At 25.4% G+C, this 20,059-nt stretch overlaps 1 protein-coding gene across 1 annotated transcript in view; it reads left to right on the plus strand.

Moving 5' to 3' along the window:
- LOC117172124 overlaps positions 1-19,869 on the plus strand; it is a 34,990-nt gene extending 15,121 nt beyond the window's left edge. Inside the window, exons 5-8 of the mRNA XM_033359914.1 lie at positions 4,026-4,272; positions 8,741-8,945; positions 13,668-13,869; positions 18,058-19,869. Of these exons, the coding sequence (XP_033215805.1) occupies positions 4,026-4,272; positions 8,741-8,945; positions 13,668-13,869; positions 18,058-19,620 (2,217 nt within the window). The 3' untranslated portion in view covers positions 19,621-19,869. The remainder of the gene's footprint in view (positions 1-4,025; positions 4,273-8,740; positions 8,946-13,667; positions 13,870-18,057) is intronic.
- Positions 19,870-20,059: the final 190 nt, after the last annotated feature.

Raw genomic sequence — 20,059 nt, forward strand, 5'->3', positions numbered from 1 at the left:
ATGATTTTCTTAAATTAAAAATATTGTTTTAGTCTAAAATATTCAATTTTGAACCTATTAAATTTGAAATTTTTAATTAAAAAAAAAGATTAATTATTGAATATTTAGCAATATTTGAATTTTTATTTAAGACAAGTAAATTGAAACCAAGTATTTAAAAGTAAAGAATCGTTTGAAAAATGCCTAATTTATAAGTGACATTTTTAAATTTGTATGTATAATTTACAAATGAACATTTGTAGAAAATTTTTTAGTAATTTTAAGAGTTATTTAGGAGTTTTAAAAAGATAAGAAATTGTCATGCAAATTTTCGAAAGTTTTCTTAAAGTTTTCTAGAATCTTTTTAGAAAATTTTGATTAAATCTTTGAAAAACTTTTTAAATATTCTCTTATAATAATTTTCCAAAATGAAAAGTTATTTTTTATTTTCCTAGGAATCTTAAGAAAATGTTTTTATTCTTTTGAAGTCTTTCACAATTCCTGAAAAGAATCTAATTTTTTTGTTTAAAATCTGCGAAAATCTACATTTTGTTTGATATCAGGTTATTATTTCAAGTTTTACATTAAGTTTGAATCTTTTCAAAACTTCTACATATCTCTTAAAATTACTCAAATTTCGCCTGCAAATAATAAATGTTCAATTGTTATTTATACATCCAAATTTTAAAGAAATTTTCTAAAAACTGCAGGATTTTCTGAAAATTGTAGAAAAAAATCAATTCATTTGGACAGATACTTAGAAGTTCTGAAAAAATTTCCAAAATAATTTTAAATTTAAAAACAATTTAAAACAACTTCTAGATTTCTCAAGATTTTGAAACAAAATTTTGAAGCTTTTTAAGGATGTTTAAACTATTTAAAAAGAAAATAATTGAATTCTAATTTAAGAAGTGTTCAGTTTATATTTTTTCAATTTTTTAATATTTGATGTTTCTAGCTTAAATTTTTTTTAAATTATAAAATTTAAAAAAATTTTAAGTTCATTGACTGATTTTTAATTTAGAGCATTGAAAATGATAACGTGGATTTATATTTTTTTATATTGAAAAATGTTAGCACCTTTAATTTTATACGCCTAAATTATTGAGCATTTAAATACAAAATTTTCTAATTAAAAACTTTTAAATTTCAATTTTAAAAGTTCAAAATTTAGCAGTTCCACTTTGAGTGCTTTCATTTAAAGATCAGTTTTTATTACCTTAAGTGGAAAATTTTGTAGCTTTAGTGTTCCATTTTTTAAATTTCATTGACCGTGAAAAATGTTTGCGAACCGGGGAAAAACCGGGAATTTATTTCGTCGATTAAAATGGCCGCCCTGTTATATAGTTAAATTAAAAAAAACATGACTTTTTAACAAAATCGTTGAAGTTTTGAACAAAATAGTTTAGTTTTCAACTAAAATTATGAATCTTCAAAAAAGTATAATTGTTGATAAAGAATTTAATCTTTTCAACAAAAGAGTTAAATTTTGAAGAAAAATTCTCTACAAAACAGTTTAATTTTCTATACAAAAATATGAATGTTCAATTAAAGACTTACTTTTCAACCAAATAGTTGAACCTTCTACCAAAATAATAGAATTTTTAATCCATGAAGACGAATTTTGGACAAAAACGTTAAATTAACAAGCTAAAAAGATAAATTTTTTGTATAAAACCGTTAAATTTTCCACAAAAAAGTTCATTTTGAACAAAAAATATGATGTTTAACATTTCATCCAAAAATACTAATTTTAAGTAAAAACTGTTGGATTAAACAAACAAACAAAAAAGATGAATTTTTAAATAAAAATGTAATAGTTGATATTTTAACAACAGTGACAATAATAATTTCTACCAAAAGAAATAAATTTTCAACCAAGAAAGATTTATTCATGAAAGGGAGAAAGTAAAAAAATTGGTGGACTTTGAAGCCAAAAAGGCGAATTGTCCACAAAAGAGTTAAATTTTCAAACAAATAGTTGAAGTTTCTACCAAATTAATATAACTTTTAAGCCAATAAAGCCTAGTTTTGAACGAAGCAGTTGACTTTTCAACGAAAAAGTTCATTTTCAACCAAATAGTTCAATTTTAAACTAAAATCTATCAATTTTTAACCAAAAATGGAATGCTTAAATATTAATTTGAAAACATTTATATTCAAAAAACGAAAACGAATTTTTCAACAAAATCGTTTAATTTTATACCAGACGGATCTTCAACTTATGAAATAACTTTAATTTTCTACCAAAAAATCAGAAATTTCAAAAAAATACATAATTCTTCAACCAAATAGTTGAATTTTTAACTGAAATAATAGAATTTTTAAACCAAAAAGATAAATTTACAGTAAAACTGTACAATTTTCAAGGCGAAAAGACGAATTTTCTTCAGAAAGTTGAATTTTTAACCCGAAAATATGAAATTTCAAATGAAAGGATTTTTTTCAACCAAATAGTTGAATTTTAAATTAAAATCTATCAAACCTTGAGAAAAAATGAAATAATTATATTTTCAGTTCAAAAAATTGATATTCAACGAAACAAAAACGCCTTTTCAATCAAATACTTAACCTTTGAACCAGACAGATGGCCTTTAACTATTAAAATGAATTTTTAAATAAGTTTAAATATAAATATAATATTAAATTAAAAATAATATGTGAAAATCTTTTTCAAATTAATATTATTAATTTATCATATCGATATCGAGGGAAATTTCCTCGAAAAATAATAATTAAATTTATTATTATTAAAAATTTTAATAAAAAATAAAACTTTTGATGAAAAATTTCCTAGATAAAAGAAAACAAATAAAGTTCTCATTAAAGTAATTATACCAGTTCAGCTTTCAACAAAATAGTTGAATTTAAAAATAAAAACTCAATTTTCAACAAAAAATGGAATACTTCCATTTTTATTTCCAAAAATTTATATTTAATCAAACAAAAACGAATTTTTAACCAAATAGTTCAATTTTGTACCTGACAGATTGAATTTTTAATCAAGCAGATTAATTTTTACTAAAAAATACGAGTTTACAACAAAATACATAATTCTTCAATCAAATAGTTGAATTTTCAACCAAACTAATCAATGCAAATAATGAAAAGGCGATTTTTTTTCTAATAGTTGAATTTTTAACTCGAAAATATGAATTTTCAACATAAAAGTTAAATTTTTAACCAAATAGTTCAATTTTAAACTAAAAACTCTCAATTGTTGACCAAAAATGGAATAGTTGAGTTTTGAGTTTAAAAAAAGTAATAAAAAAACAACAATTTCTATCAAAATTAACAAATTAATTAAACTTTTAAAAGTGGTTGAATTTTCATTGGAAATTTTAAAGCTTGAATTTTAAAAATTTTTTGAAAATGAATTAGTTAAACTTTTAAGTCAAGAGAATTATTTTTAACTAAAACAATGAACATTCAACAGAATAGTTAAATTTATAACTAAATATTGGAATTTTTAACCAAAGGAGATGAATTCTGAACAAAAAATGATTGGATTTTCTTATTAGGTTCTATTAATTCAGTTCACATTAAAGCGAAAAAACGAAAAAGGGGGCAGTTTCTTGAAAACAGGATAAAAAAGAGGAATTTGGTAAAAACAAGGGAATATGCGAGAAAGAGTGTAAGCTAGTTTTTGAACGGCCCTTTATTTAGTAATTCAGAAGAAAATTAATGTATTTTCTTTATTTATATTATTTAAAATTTAATGATTTAAATAATATATAGGATAAATTAAAGTACCACGAATTTTGTATCCAAAAAGAAAAAGTTTTAAAAAATTGATTAAATTGTCGAGAAAAAAAAACATGACTTTATAACAAAATTCTTAAAGTTTTCAACAAAATAATTGCAAATTTTAACCAAGTAGTTGAATTTTCAATCAAAGAAGATTAACTCGCAACAAAAATAATTTATTAATCAAAATTAAATGATAGTTTTTTTTTAATTATTGTATCATTCTATTTATTTTTATTAGTTAAATTGTTCATTTATTTAATTTATCATAATTATCATCTAATTCTTATAAATCATAGGTTTGCGGAGCTGCTGTTTTGGGCAAGGATAACATTATGAAACATGCAGCTGAACTGCATGCAGGTCGTGGTGCATACCAGTGTCAGTATTGCAAGAAATTCTTCTTAAGATTAAATTATCTTGAAATGCATAGGACGTATGGATGCTCTCAAAATCCGCAACGTTCTAGGCCCTTGTGTGATTTTTGTGGTCGCAAATTTTGCCAACCACAGAAGCTGAAAGTACACATCAAACGAATGCACAGCGGTAAATTTAATTTAATTTTTCTTTCTTTTCATTTGTTATACCTAGGAATTCGAGTACCTGATATGTCATAGGCATTTAGAAGAAACCAACGATAGAGAAAAAGTCAAAATTGCAGCGAAAAAGACGAAAATTGTTAAATTTTACTTTTTAAAGCAATTTAAAAAAAAGGAATAAATACATGAATTATTAACCAAATTCAATACAAAAACAAATTTTTTACCAAAAAGTTTAATTTTGTACTAATTGGCAGAATTTTGAAGCGAACATTTTTTTCTGGAAACAACTTGAATTATCTTCCCCAAATATGAATTTTTTAAAAAAAGTTAATTTTTAACCAATCAGTTTACCGCTCAACGAAATAGTTAAATTTTCAGTTAAGAAATTAATTTTTAACGAAAAAAAAAAGAATTTTCAATTACAATTAAGAATCTTCAACAAAAATAATTAACTTTTAAGAAAGAAGTTCTAGTAGTGGATTTTTCAATGTAAAAAGATGAAATTTTTAAGCAAAATATAATTGTTGTTATTTTTTAAATAAAATTTTTTATTAAAAATAAAAAACATTTTGATTTAACAAACAAAAAGAACTTTTAACAAATTACTTGAATCCTCAACTAGGAAAGACTAATTTTCAACAAAAAATTTGAGTTTTTAACAAAAAAATGTATTATCTACCACAAAAGATTAATTTTAAACCAAAAACGGTGGCATTCATACAAAAAGGGATGAATTTTCAAGCAAGAAAAATTGAATAGAAAACAAAAATTTGTAATCCAAGAAAACGAATTTTCAACCAAATAGTATCACTTTAAAACAAAAGTCTTGAATTTTCTACAAAACAGTTAAACTTTAAATTTAGAAAATTAATTGTAAACAAGATAACGAATAAATAACTTTTTAACCAAATATTTGAATTTTCCACCAAGGGGATTACTTCTTTACCAAAATGAGAAATTTTTAACAAATTACATAAATGTTGAACTAAATAGTTGGTACAGTGGATAGTATACTAGTTTATATTTTTTTTAAATTAAATAGTAGAATTTAGAATGGTGTAATTAAATTTCAATTTAAAAGAATTAATTTTCAACACAACTAATTTTCTACAAGCTAGTTGAATTTTTCACCCCCGAATATTAATTTTCATCAAAAAAGTTAATTTTTAACCAATCGTTGGAATGCTTAAAGAAATATTTAATTTTTCAGCTAAGAAATGAATTTTTCACAAAAACAAAGAAGAAATTTCGAATAATTATGAATCATTAACCAAAAAAAATCAACTTTTAGAAAAGCACTTCAACTTTTAACTAAGTAGTTGAATTTTCAACCTAAAAAGATAATTTTTTAATGCAACATGTAATGGTTGCTATTTTAAAAAGAAAATATTTTCATGTAAGATCAAAAAACATTTGCATTTATACAATAAAAAAGAACTTTTAAAAAAATACTTCAATACTCTACTAAAAAAGATTAATATTCAACAAAACATTTCAATTTTCACAAAAAACATTTGTGTTTTTAACCAAAAAAATATATTATCTACCAAAAAATATTAATTTTCAACCAAAATAGATGAAATTTGTTCAAAAAGGGATTAATTTAAAAGAGATTACATTTCTGCAATTTTTAACCAAATAATATAAATTTAAACTGAAAAATTTATTTTCTATCAAAAAGATGAATTTTAAATAAAATACATAAATTTTCACCCAAATATTTAAATATTCCACTATATTTCTTAATTTTCTAGCCAAAAATACAAATTTGTTACAAAACAGTTGAATTTTCAAAAAAATTTAATTTTTAACTTTAAACGGATTAATTGTAAATCAGGCAGTTGCCTTTTTAACCAAAAAAGGTGAAATTTCTACAGAAAAATATTAATTTGTAAGAATTGTTTTGAAATATTTCAGTTTTTCTCTCAAGATTCCGGGAAGTTTGTAATCGATTTCAATCATTTGAAGGGATTTTTAAGATTGTAGGGTATTTTTAAAACTTCTAAGGAATTTTCAAGAGCTTTTAATTTAATATATTTAAGGGAATTTGAAATATTTTATGGAATTTTAAAAGATTCCAAGGAATTTTTAAATTAATTTAATTAATTTTAAGAGATTTTGAAGCATTTAAAATACTTTAGGATAAAGAATTCTCTAGAATTTCGGAAGATATGGAACGATTTTATAGGATCTCTATGGTTTTAAGGTATTTTAAAATATTTCACAGGATTTTATCAGATTTCCGAGCATTTCAATTATTCTGAAGGTTTTTTTATAAAGCTTTCAAGTTATTTGCATACATTTTCTAGAATTTTAAAGAATTTATTCAAGAGAAGTGAGGTATTTCGTACGGTTTCAAAAATTTTAAGACATTTGAAATTGACCCTAAATTCTTTTAATTCTTTAGAATTTGTTAATTCACTTGAAATCTTCTAAATTTACTAAATTCAACTTTATTCAATGGATCTTTTTAATTTTTAAAAGTTATTATTTAATTTATCTCCAAGATCAATTGATACAATGACCAAAGGATTTGAAATTTTTAAGGTATTTTTTTCAAATTCCCTGGCATTTTCACGTACTTTAGAAAATGCCAAGGGGTTTCAAACCATTTCAAAGTATGTCAAATATTTTAGGTTATTTTAAAAGATGCAAAGAAATTTGTAAGTGATTTCTGTATTTTAATGGGATTTCTAAATATTTGAAATATTTTAAGGAATTGTACAAGATTTTCAGGCGTTGAGAACAGCTTTTGGGGGCTTAAGAGCTCTTAAGATATTTTAATAATTTTTTCAGGGTTTCAGGAAGTATCATCAGATTTAATGTTTTTTTTCACGGGATTTCATAATATTTTAATGGATTTCGTAGGGATTCAAAGATTTCATAGATTTTCAGATTTTTGTTGCAATTCAATTAGAATTTGCCCTGAATTCTTATGAATTTATCCTGAAGTATTTTTAATTCTTCTAAATTCACTAAATTCTTTTTAATTTTTCTAAGCTTATTTTAAGCTTACTCATTTTAATTAATTTTTTTCATATTTTTTAATTGTTTTGAATTCTCTTGATTGTTTTTTTTTTATTCAGTTTGATTTTTATGGACTTAGATTTCACTCTAATTTATCCTGAAGTCTTTTAATCTCACCTGGAATGCTTAGGCATTTCACCAAATTCTTTCGAATTTTTCTAAGCTCGTTTCAAATTTGCTGGATTCAATAAATTTTTCTCGTGTTTTTAAATTGTCTTCAATTCATTTAATTTGTTTAAATTCCCCTTGTTTTTTTCGAATTTAATCAAATTCTTCTCGTTTACCTAAAGTTCCTATAAACTAGTTCCAATTTTAGGGAAATCAATGGAATTTTTAATATTTTAAAAATGTTCGGGTATGCTCTAAACGATGCAATGGTTTAAAAATGGAAAATATTGATTTTCACTTAATAATTAGCAAATTAAACAAAATTCTTTTTTTTCAATCAAAACAATTTTTTAAAAACAAAATGGCGGCCAAAAACGGATTCCAAAAATTAAAAATTTCGTTTTATCGATATTTTTGGTGATTTTTTCATTCAAATCATATAAATATTTAATTATTTCAGTAAAAAGGTATTTGAATAGTTTATCTTTAAATAAAATAAAAACATTTAGTGTTAAATAGGTAAAATCATGATATTAAGATTTAAAAAAATCGTTTCATTGCTATTTTACGTCATTTTCACACCAAAATCCAATGAAACTTCAGTGTTACACAACAAAGTCATGTAAAATTGTATATCAGTAAACATTAACTTTTAATTTTATGAAAATAATATTAGTGAATAACTCAATCGTTGGAAAAAAATGATATTTCACTCATTGGATTTGAAAAGTTCAAAAATTTTGTAAACTTTTGTGCATATTTGCGACAACAAAAAAATTCTTTCCCCCTCTATTTTTCGATTGAAAAAAAATGCAAAAAAAAGTTTTTTCAAACATTTAATAATGATTAATTGAAAATCAATATTTTCCGTTTTTTAAACCATTGCATTTTATAGAGCATATCCAGAAATAGTAGAAAAGAGTATTTTACAATAGGTTCTTGGCCTTTTTTATAAAATTATTCAAGCTCAAACGTAAGAGAGGAATTTCTTCGTTTTGGGTTAATTCGAATTCTTTTGAATTTAACTTGAATTGTTTTGAAGTCTTACGAATTTATCCTTAATTTGTTCCTTTTTGAGAGCGAAGAAATACCCTATGAACGTGAAGAAAGTACCTTTGATCCCTATACTTTATCCCATAGGAATTGCGAGGCCTGATATTGATTTCTTTCTTTTTCTCCCGAAAGATTTCTGATTTTCTGATTTTTCTAAATGCCTAAATGAATTAGGCGCTTGGACGTCATGTAAAGATTTCGCAACAAAATTCTTCTGATTGCCGAAATCTTTTATATTTCTACGACAGATTTGTTTCATGATCTATATTTTCAAAATTTTTCAGACATGTCTGAAGTACTTCGAGAATTTCAGTGCAAAATATGCCTAAAATTGTTGGGTTCGCGTGCCGCCCTCCAACGTCACATGAAAGAAGTACACCACAAAGATGTCGTTGGAGCAGCTACGTGTGATCGTTGTGGGAAAATGTTTCAAAATAAAAGTAACTTAAAAATTCACATGCTGACTCACAGCGGAGTAAAACCTTTTAAGTGAGTAAACTATATATTTTCAATTATATTAATAAAAATAATAAACGAAAATTATGTTCCCACCTAAGAACAGGTTGGCGAATTGACCAGCGATCCGAGAAATGACCGGGAATTTTTTCCTGATTCCAGAAAAATTCAATTTTTCATGATTTTAATAATTTTGGTCAATTTAGACAAGTGGTTTCTACTTCATCTATAGTCGCAGATTTTGCTGATTATCTCAGTTTACGCTAATTAAATCATAATTTATTTTTCCTTTTTTATTATTTTTCGATATAAGAAAAACCTTTTGCAATTTTTTACTCTGTAAGATTTTTTTCACTGACTGACATGAAACGGGGAATTTTTGAAGATAATAATTTTTATTTTAGGACAGGGGGTTTCCGTACAGAAATATAATTTAAATTGAAACAGGAAATTTTGTACATAGAACGGGCATATTTTTTAAAGAATTATAATTCGGATTTAGAAGAAAAGAATTTAAAAGAATTCCTGTTCCAAGACAAAATCTGTTGCAGTTTAAAAGTTACCACGTTCAAATTTTAAGTAAAGAAAGTATTTCAGGTAGTTTTAAAGAGTAGACGTATTATTTCAAAAAAGACATATTTCTGAATAATAATAGCAATTTTTTACATTGTTTCTTGCGAATTTATATTTCTTTAGTTAAAATTCAACTATTTGGTTGTTAAAAGTTAAACTGTTTTGTTAAAAATTATTTTTAGGTTGAAGATTCATTATTTTAATTTAAAATTAATCTCTAGTTGAAACTGTAACTACTTTATTTAAAATAAATTTTTTTAAATAAAAATTCAACTGTTCCAGTAGAAATTTGGACTATCTTGCTAAAATTCGATTTTTTTTTTGTGAAGAATTAGATTTTTATCAGAAAATTTTTCGGTTGAAAATTTATATTTTGTTTTGATGAAAATTGAACTATTTGGTATAAAATTGAACTAATCCAGTTGAAGATTGATAATTTTAGTTGAAAATTCGTCAGTTTGGTCAAAAATTAATTCTTTCAACTGAAAACCATTTTTGGTTGAAAATTGATTTTTTCTTGTTCAAAATTCTAGAATATGGAATGTAAATTTTGTTTGTATTTGAAAATTCATTTATTTCGTTGATAATTCACGTGATTCATTTAAAAAACCGTCTCTTTTCTTAGAAAATCGACTTTTTTGGTAGAAAATTATTTTTATCTCTGAAAGTTAATCTCCTTGTTTAAAGATTCTTCTTTTTGATTGAAAATTAAAGTATTTCGGTCAAATATTAATTATTTTAGTTGAAAATGCATCTTCTTGGTTAGAAATCAATTTATTTGGTTGAAAATAAATTCTTTTATTAAAAAACAATTTGTTTTAATTTGAAAATTCATCATTTTAATTAGACATTCATTTTTTGTTTGAAAAATGAGGTATTTGATTGAAAACTAGTTTTTTCTTTGGATAAAAAGGAATTTTAACCGATAATTTAACTATTTTCTGAAAATAATATTTCTTGGCTTAGGGATTAAATTTGAAACGGAAAATTCAACTATTCTAATTTCGGTTAAAATTTTATGTTTTTTGAATGGAAATTCAACTATTTGGTTAAAAATGTATATTTTTCATTTAAAAGTTGAACTGTTTTTTTTTTTTAAAATCTATGTAATTTGTGGAATATTTTGTTGCAGACAATTAATCTTATTGGTTGAAAATTCATATTTTCGGAATTCATAAAGTTTAACAGTTCTAGTTGAAAATTCCTAATTTTAGTTGAAAATGTATCAATTTGGCTGAAAAATTAATTTTTTCTACTAAAAATTTAACCATTCCACTTTGAGTTGAAAACTGATCTTTCCTAGTTCAAAATTTAACATTTTGCATCTAAATTTGTCTTTTTTAATTGAGAAATTATTTATTTGGTTGAACGTTCACGTATTATATTTTTTAAAAACTACCTTTTTGGTGGAAAATTATTTTTTTCTTTAAAAGTCAATTTCAATGTTTAAAAATTCTTCTTTTAGGTTAATAATTTTAGTATTCCAGTTAAATATTCATAATCTTAGTTAAAAAAATGATGTTTTAGATTAGAAATAAATTCACTTCTTTGAGGCATTATGTACTTTCTGAAAAATTCGCTTTTTTTGTAGAAAATTAATCTTTATGGTTGAAAATTTATCTTTTTGTTATAAAATTCAACTATTCTAGTTGAAGATTGATCATTTTAGTTTTAAATTCGTCAGTTTGATTTAAAATTAATATCTTTAACTGAAAACCATTTTTGGTTGAAAATTAATCTTTTCTTGATCAAAACTCAAGAATTTGGATGTAAATTTTGTTTCTAATTGAAAACTCATTTATTTCAATGATTATTCACGTATTTTGTTTAAAAAATCGACTGTTTTCTTAGAAAATCGACTTTTTTTATAGAAAATTCTTTTTTTATTCTAAATTTAAGCTCCTTGTTGAAAAATAATTTGTTTTATTTCGAAAATTCATCATTTTAATTGAAAATTCATTTCTTTGTTTGAAAAATGAGGTATTTGATTGAAAACTGTTTTTTTTTAAAGGAGTCTTTTCACCGAAAATTTAACTATTTTTATGAAAATCCTATTTTTTGGGTTAAGAATTGAATTTTTAACGGAAAATTCAACCATTCTAATTTGGATTGAAATTTTATCTTTTTTGGGTGGAAATTCAACTATTTGATTAAAAATTAAACTGTTTTTTTTTAAATCTACGTAATTTGTGGAAATTTTTTGTGTGAAAAGAATTAATCTTATTGGTTGAAAATTCATCTTTTTTGAAGTCATGCAATTCAACTGTTCTAGTTGATAATTAATGTTTTCAGCTGAAAATCTAACCTTTTCGGTTTGAGTTGAAAATTAACCTTTTCTAATTAAAAATTTAACATTTTGGATGTAAATTTGTCTTATTTAATTGAACATTTTTTTATTTTGTTGAAAGTTCACGTATTTTGTTTTCAAAAAACTACTTTTTTGGTGGAAAATGATTTTTTTCTTCAAAGCTTAATCTCATTGTTTAAAAATGCTTCCTTTAGGTTTAAAATTCGAGTATTCCAGTTGAATATTCATCATTTTAGTAAATTTTAGTTGAAATAAATTTACTTTGGAAAGTAAAATATTTGGTTGAAAATCTTATTGAAGATTTTTTTATTTTAATTAAAAATTCATTTCTGTAGTTGAAAAAAGAGATTTTTTATTAAAAATTTGTTTCTTTTTTTGTTGAAAATATTTTTTCTAACTGAATATGCTATTCCATAATTTTAGTTAAAAAATTCATTTTTTCTGAACATTAATTATTTTACTGAAAATTTAATTATTCAATTTCTGGTTAAAAAATTCTCCTTTTTGATCATAAATTCGTCTTTTTTGGTTGAAAATTTATTTTCTTAGCTTAAAACTTATTTGTTTAAGTTTTTTTTTATTAGATTTTTATCAGAAAATTTTAATATTCTATTTTTGGTTGAAAATTGATATTTTTTATTTAGAAATTAAACTATTTGCTAGAAACATCATGTTCTTTGTTTAAAATTCGTCTTTTTTGTAGAAAATTAATTTTTATGGTTGAAAATTCGTCAGTTTGGCTAAAAATGAATTTCTTTAACTAAAAACCATTTTTGGTTGAAAATTGATCTTTTCTAGTTAAAAATTCAAGAATTTGGATGTAAATTTGGTTTTTAATTGAAAATTAATTTATTTCGTTGATAATTAATGTAATTTTATTTTTTAAATTTCCAGTTAAATATTTATAATTTTAGTTTAAAAAATCATGTTTTAGGTTAGAAATAAATTCACTAGTTTGAAAAGTAAAATATTTTGTTGAAAATAAATTTTTGTATTGAAGATTTTTTATTTTCATTAAAAATTCATCTCTTTGGTTGAAAAAAGAGTTTTGTTTATTGAAATTTTGTTTCTTTTTTGGTTGGAAATATATATTTTTTATATTGAAATGCCATTCTAGTTGAATATTCGATAATTCTAGTTAAAAATTCTTTTTTTTTTTGGCTGAACATTTATTATTTCACTTAAATTTAATTATTCAACTACTTAAGTTGAATATGCATTGTTTTAGTTGAAATTTAATTTTTTTTCTAATTCTGCTCTTGCAGTTGAGCATTCATCATTTTAGCTGAAAATTCATCAGTTAAGATGAAAATGATTTTTTTTTTTTTTACTAAAAATGTGACTTCCATTTTTTTGTAATCGATTTTTTTTCTAGTTCAAAATTCAACTGTTTTTTTTAATGTACGTCCTTCGATGGAAAATTCAAATATTTCATTTAAATATTCATAATTTTAGTTGAAAATTCATCTCTTTGGCCTAACATTTATTTTGCAATTTTTTGTCCGATTCTGTTAAAGGATGTTTAGAATGAACGTCAAGATTTAAAATAAATTGTTATGTTTTGCGACAAATATGAATGTTATTTTTAATTGGCCGGTAAAATTTATATCTTTAATTTTATACAACTTGACTTAATACTAATGAGTAGATTATTTTCCAATACTTAGTTTTAATTTTCCTTTCGGCGTAAAAACTTGTAGGTTTATTTGGGAAATTTCTATTCAGTAGTTTAAACGGAATTAAATATTTTAATTTGATAATTAGGCATATCAAAATAAGAAATGTTTAATAAGGGCGCTTTTTTAGTAGTTTAAAAAGAGAGGCCTATGTTTGTGGGGCAAGCGAATAAAATCATTGCGATTTTGATTTTTCAGGTGTAAAGAAAACGCTTGTAAAGCTGCCTTTACCACTAAACAGTGCCTACAATTTCACTACAAAAAGGTGCATGGTCTTACGGAAGAAATGATGCCTAAAATTGAGCGATCTGTTGCCTACACGTTTGATGCCTACAGTGGAGGTATAATAGAAGACAATGGAAGAGGAAAGTCGCCAAGAAGGAATAGAACCAGTTCTCAGGTACCCCACCTATATTTATATAAATTTTTTACATAAATAATAAATAAACAATAAATAGTAAATGATAAATACTAATAAAACAGGTATAAAATTCATATTTTCAAATATTTCACAAGACTCATGATTTTCCAAACATTTCACAAATATTTTGCAAAATTTCAAAAAGGTTTAAAAGACATCACAAATACTTCAATTATTTCACAAATATATCCAATTTATTTCAAAGATTTTAAATATTTGCTCAAGATTTCGGATAGATTTATAAGATTTCACAAATTTCTCAAATATTACCACATATTTCGAAAATATTTTTAATATCTCGCAAATATTCCCAAAGATTAAAATTTTTACAAATATTTTACAAAGATTTGTTATAGGTTTAAAAGATTTCAAAAATACTTCAATTACTTCACAAAGATTTCCATAATTTCTTAAAGATTTCACAAAGATTTCAACGATTTTCCAAAGGTTTTTAATATTTTCTAGAAGTTTTCGGATAAATTAAAAAGATTTTACAAAGACCTCAATGATATCCCAAAGATCCAAAATGTTTATTTAAATTTTTTTTAAAGATTCCCAATAGTGCGCAAATATTTCAATGATTTCCCAGAGGTTCAAAAAATGCCACAAGTGTTTTGCAAAGAATTTGAATAGATTTAATAAAAGATACTCGTACCACAAAGATTTCAATTATTTCACAAAAATTTTAGATTGATTTCAAAGATTGCACAAAGATTTCAATTAATTTGCAAAGATTTCACAAAGACTTCAATTATTTCCCAAAGATTTGGCAAATATTTAAATAATTTCATAAATATCAAACATTTAAAAAAATTTCAAATGTTTTGCAAAGATTTTAGAAAGATTTCACGAAGATTTCAGTGATTTCTCCAAGATTTCACAGAAATTTAAGAAATATTTTAAAGAGTGCACAAATATTTTGATAGTTCCCAGGGATTTCACAAAGATTGAAATAAATTCACAAATATTATCAAATATTTCGCAATGATTTTGAAAGATTTCACAAATTTATCAAAGATCTTCCAAAGATTTCACAAATACTTCAATTATTTCACAAATATTTCCCATGGATTTCAAAGAATGCACAAAGGTTTCAATGATTTCCCAAATATTTAAAATATTTACTAAAGATTAGAAAGATTTCACGAAGACATCAATGATTTTCCAGTGATTAAAAGAATTACACAAATATTTCGCAAAGAATTTGTATAGATTAAAAAGATTTCACGAAGAATTTATATAGATTAAAAAGTTTTCATAAAGATTTTAATTATTTAACAAAAATTTCAGATAGATTTCAAAGAGTGTGCAACTATTTTAATGGTCTTCCAAAAAATTTCACAAAGGCTGCAGTAAATTCATAAATATTATCAAATATTAAAAAAATATTTCAAATATTTCGCAATGATTTTCAAATATTTCACAAATATTTCATTAATTTCCCAAGGATTTTAAATACTACAAATATCGGATAAATTTAGAATATTTCAAAAGGGTTCAATGATTTTTCAAGCATTTCACAAATATTTCCGATAGATTTCCAAGAGTGTGCACAGACTTCAATGATTTCCCAGAGATTAAAAAAATTGCAAAAATATTTCGCAAAGAATTTGTATAGAGTTAAAAGATTTCACCCAGATTTTAATTATTACACAAAAATTTCATATAGATTTCAAAGAGTACACAAATATTATAATGGTTTCCCAGGGCTTTTACAAAGATTGCAATAAATTCACAAATATTATCAAATATTAAAAAAATATTTCAAATATTTAGCAATAATTTTTAAAGGTTTCACAAATTTTCTTAAATATTTCAGTGTTTTTCCCAAGATTTCACGAAGCTTTCAAATATTTCACAAAGATTTCCTGTAGATTTCCGAAATTGTACAGAGATTTAAAATGATTTTCCAGAGATTCAGAAAATGTTAGAAATATTTCGCAAAGAATATGGATATATTTAATCAAATATTATACAAATATTTTGCAAATATTACTAAAGATCTCACAAATTTTTCAGTAATTTACCAAAGATTTTAAATGCCTACTAAAGATTTCGGATAGATTAAAAAGATTTCACAGACTTCAATGATTTCTCAAACATTTCACAAAGAATTTAATAATTTCACAAATATCATCAAATATTTTTTAAACATTTCACGTATTTTTCAAAGATTTCCAAAGATTAGAAAGATTTCACGAAGATATAAATTATTTCCCCAAGATATCACAAAGATTTCAAATATTTCAAAAAGATTTTCGATAGATTACCAAGTGTGTGCAAAGATTTCAATAATTTCCCAGAGATACAAAAAATTGAAAACATATTTCGCAAAGAATTTGTATAGATTTAAAAGATTTTATCAAGATTTTAATTATTTCACGAAAATTTCAGATAGATTTCCAAGAGTTTACACAAATTTTGATGGTTTCCCAAGGATTTTACAAAGATAGCCATAAATTCACAAATATTATTAAATATTTCGCAATGATTTTCAAAGATTTGACAAAGTTTTTATAAATATTTCTATGATTTCCTCAAGATTTCACAAATTTTTCAAATATTTCACAAAGATTTCCTATAGATTTCCGAGAGTGTACAAAGAGTTCAATGATTCTCCAGAGATTCAGAAAATGTCACAAATATTTCGCAAAGAATTTGGATAGATTTAATAAAATATTTGACTAATATTTCAAAAATATTTCTAATATTTCCAAAGATTTTACAAATACTTCAATTATTTCACACAGATTTCAGGTAGATTTTTGAAATAATTCAAACGACCCGATTAATGTAATAATTCAATTACATTATCGCAGGGGTCACAGCTGGTCCTCTATTTTCTCTATTTTGAAAATGGTCCTCTATTTCCTTTATTTCGGAAAATTTTCCTCTATTTTTAGACAAAAACTTAAATTTAAATAATATTATTTTATTTCATATATCAAAACCAAAAATTGAACGTCAGGATCATATCAGGATAAAGGAAATTAATAATTTGATCAATTTTTAATATTTTAATTTTTAAAAACAGTGTGGTCGGTGGATCGGGAAACCTGGAAACCCGGGAATTTTAAGGGACCGGGAAAAAACGGGAAATGACAGTGAATTTATTTTTTGACCGGGAATTTTACAAAATTTTTAGAATAAAAATCTGCTCAAGTTCGATTTTAACAGTTTTAAAAATAATTAAAGTGTTGTTTTGAGGATTTAAACGATTAAAAATTAAAAATATTTTAAGTTTAAAATTTTTGATAAAAAACAGTTTTATTTTATCAACTGTAAATATAAATAAATAAATTATTTTTAAAATTGATCTCTACTCTAAGTACAGAAATCTGAACAATAATTGATTTGACCAAACAATTCTATATTTTGAATAAAAATTTTCATGATTTGTCAATAATATATTTTTAATGTAGAGTAAACGTGCGTTTTACTATTTTTAACTTAAAAATAAATACATAATAAGTATTTAATATTTCGCAATATTTCACTGTTCATTTAGGGCGAGTAAATTTAAACCAAGTATTTAAAAGAAAACAATTTGAAACTAAATTGTTTTACATAGAAAGCTTTGAATCTTTAGATTTTCGAAGAACATTTAATCTTTTAGTGTTACAATTTTAATTGTTGTATTTAAAAAGTGTTTAATTTATAAGTGAAATTGTTAAATTTTGACACATAAATAACAATTGAACACTTATTATTTGTAGAAAAAATTTGAGTAATTTTAAGAGATATGTAGAAGTTTCGAAAATATTCAAAATTAATTAAAAATTTTTAATTATTTCAAGTAATTTAAACAAAGTATGTTAACATTTTTTTCAGAACTTCTAAATATATTTTTAAATTATTCGAAATTTTGCTTCAATTTTTTAAATCCTGCAAATTAAAACTTTTGAACTCTTTCACAATTCTTTAAAAAATTCTAAATTTTTTGTTTGAAATCTGCAAACATTTAAATTTTATTTTAAATTCGTCTGTAAGTATTTCCAATTATTTTTAAATTAAATTAATTTTGTAATATTTTGTAATATTTATTTATCCTATCCTTCATTTAAAAAGAACCCTAAAAAAGTCCTCTATTTTAGAAAGAATAGAAACTGTGATCCCTGTTATCGCATATCGCCGTACTTTGATGCTGATTTTGCCTTTTGATTTCAGGACAACAGCAACAGTTCACCTTCTCTAGACGAGTGTAGCTCAGAAAATAGTCTCAAAGCTGAATCTTGCGCAAATCTCGCTCAGCCTAGTTCAAATGAATTTCCAAATGAAGTAGGTACGATTCGATTCAAGGTAGATCGTGATGTACCTACACCGCCGCTTCAACAGTCAGTGCCAATGTCGAATCCTGTCGAGTCGCCGATGGAAAATATTCGTACAGAAATAGATCTCTACGGGAGCTCAAGAATGCAAAGTAAGGGCAGCAAAAAATGGATGGGTGAATTTAATCCACAGCCAACAACGGACATCACTAATACTCATATTTCCGAATCGTCTGTCACGCAAGATGTTTATGAGTTTGAGGAAAGTCGAAAGGACGTTGATGATGAAGATGAGGAGGAGGAGCAGGTGTCTCAAACACACAATTTGTTGAATGGCGACAAATTGGGTATGAGTGTGTATAGACGCACGGAAAGTGCGAGTGCCAGTCTCTTGGTGGAAGCTGCTTTGGATGCGGCTGAACGAGACATAGGAGCGGTTTCTAGTCCTATTCTAGATGACAATGATCGCGATACACATCTCTATTCCATCTCGAATCATTTGCATTCCCCAATGCCGCAAAGATCACCCGACACTCATCTCGATTCTTATATTCAACATCAAGACGATCTCATGCCATCCTCGCCAACACCAGACAATCGACACACGCCGCCAAATCATTTGCACATAGACTACCATCTTCATCGACCCCTCGACTACATGACTAGCAGAACTCACAATATCGAGCAGTATCTTCACCATGAAGATTTGCCACGCGTTTCATCACCCAACACCTACATTCACGTTCAACAAGAGGATCTAACTTCGCCATCCGCGACCCCAAATCCGCGCTACCAGGATATGCATCATCACCATCATCAAGTTCCAACCGACAATTTGTCGAGCGACGAGGGCGATTCGGTTGCCCAAAACTTGAGTCTCTCCGTGAAGGAGAAATCCCTGCAGCTCGATTTGTCAACGTCCTACAAGTATGATGCTCTGGATTCGGAATTTGGAAGGGAGAGATCAAGCTTTGAGCCCCTCGTTCTTAGCAGTGGAGAATTGCAGGGATTGGATATGTCGGCGAGGGGATTTCATCACAGTTTTGGCAGCCAGGCGCAAAACACAAGGTATCATCCTCATCATTTGTACGAAATTTCAGAACGGCAAAGTGTTGATCTCAGTAGGACCGGTGGCTACTCAATGTCGCCTCCACCTCCGCCACCTTATCCCCACAGTGATGTGTTGAGGGTAGTGAGTTTAGATTTAACACCAGGCGGTAGACACAGTGTGGATTTGAGTCTATCGAGGGCCCATCATTTGCATGGACCTGGCGCTCGATTAATTACGAGTCCGCAACCACCCGGTTCTTCGACACCACACGTGGTACCTGACGCAGTTGAAGGACGAATTCTATCGCCGCCACCTCCTCCATTACCCGGATATAACTCGACGTATCCTGTAAGTCCTACACCTTATCATCCACCCAGACCTGGTTATCATCATTATTCCGGCTACTACTGATTAAGTTGGGGGGGTCCGTATCTCATCTGATCAATAATCCAAATCCAGTAGGGATGTGCAGTCGTTTATTCGATTGTTTGATAGAAATTTAGACACGCTTACAGGGTGGCCGCTGGACCCGGGAAACTGGAAATTTTATGAGACCGGGAAAAACCGGGAGATGAAAGTGAATTTATTTTTTGACCGGGAATTTTACAACATTTTTAGAATAAAAAATATCTGTCCAACTTGGATTTCAACCGTATTTCACATAATTATATGATTCCTCTGTCACTCCAACCTGAAATTTATTTTTATTTATTCATTTTTTAACAAAAAGAAAGCTTTTTCATTACCTAAATGAAATTTCAACAAAATAATGGAATATTTAACAAAAATAATTGAAGTTTGTGATCTAGAGAGATTTTTCAGTCAAGAAACATTAAAAATATCAACACCC

Source organism: Belonocnema kinseyi, chromosome 4 (genome assembly GCF_010883055.1).
Source record: "Belonocnema kinseyi isolate 2016_QV_RU_SX_M_011 chromosome 4, B_treatae_v1, whole genome shotgun sequence".
NCBI lineage: Eukaryota > Metazoa > Arthropoda > Insecta > Hymenoptera > Cynipidae > Belonocnema > Belonocnema kinseyi.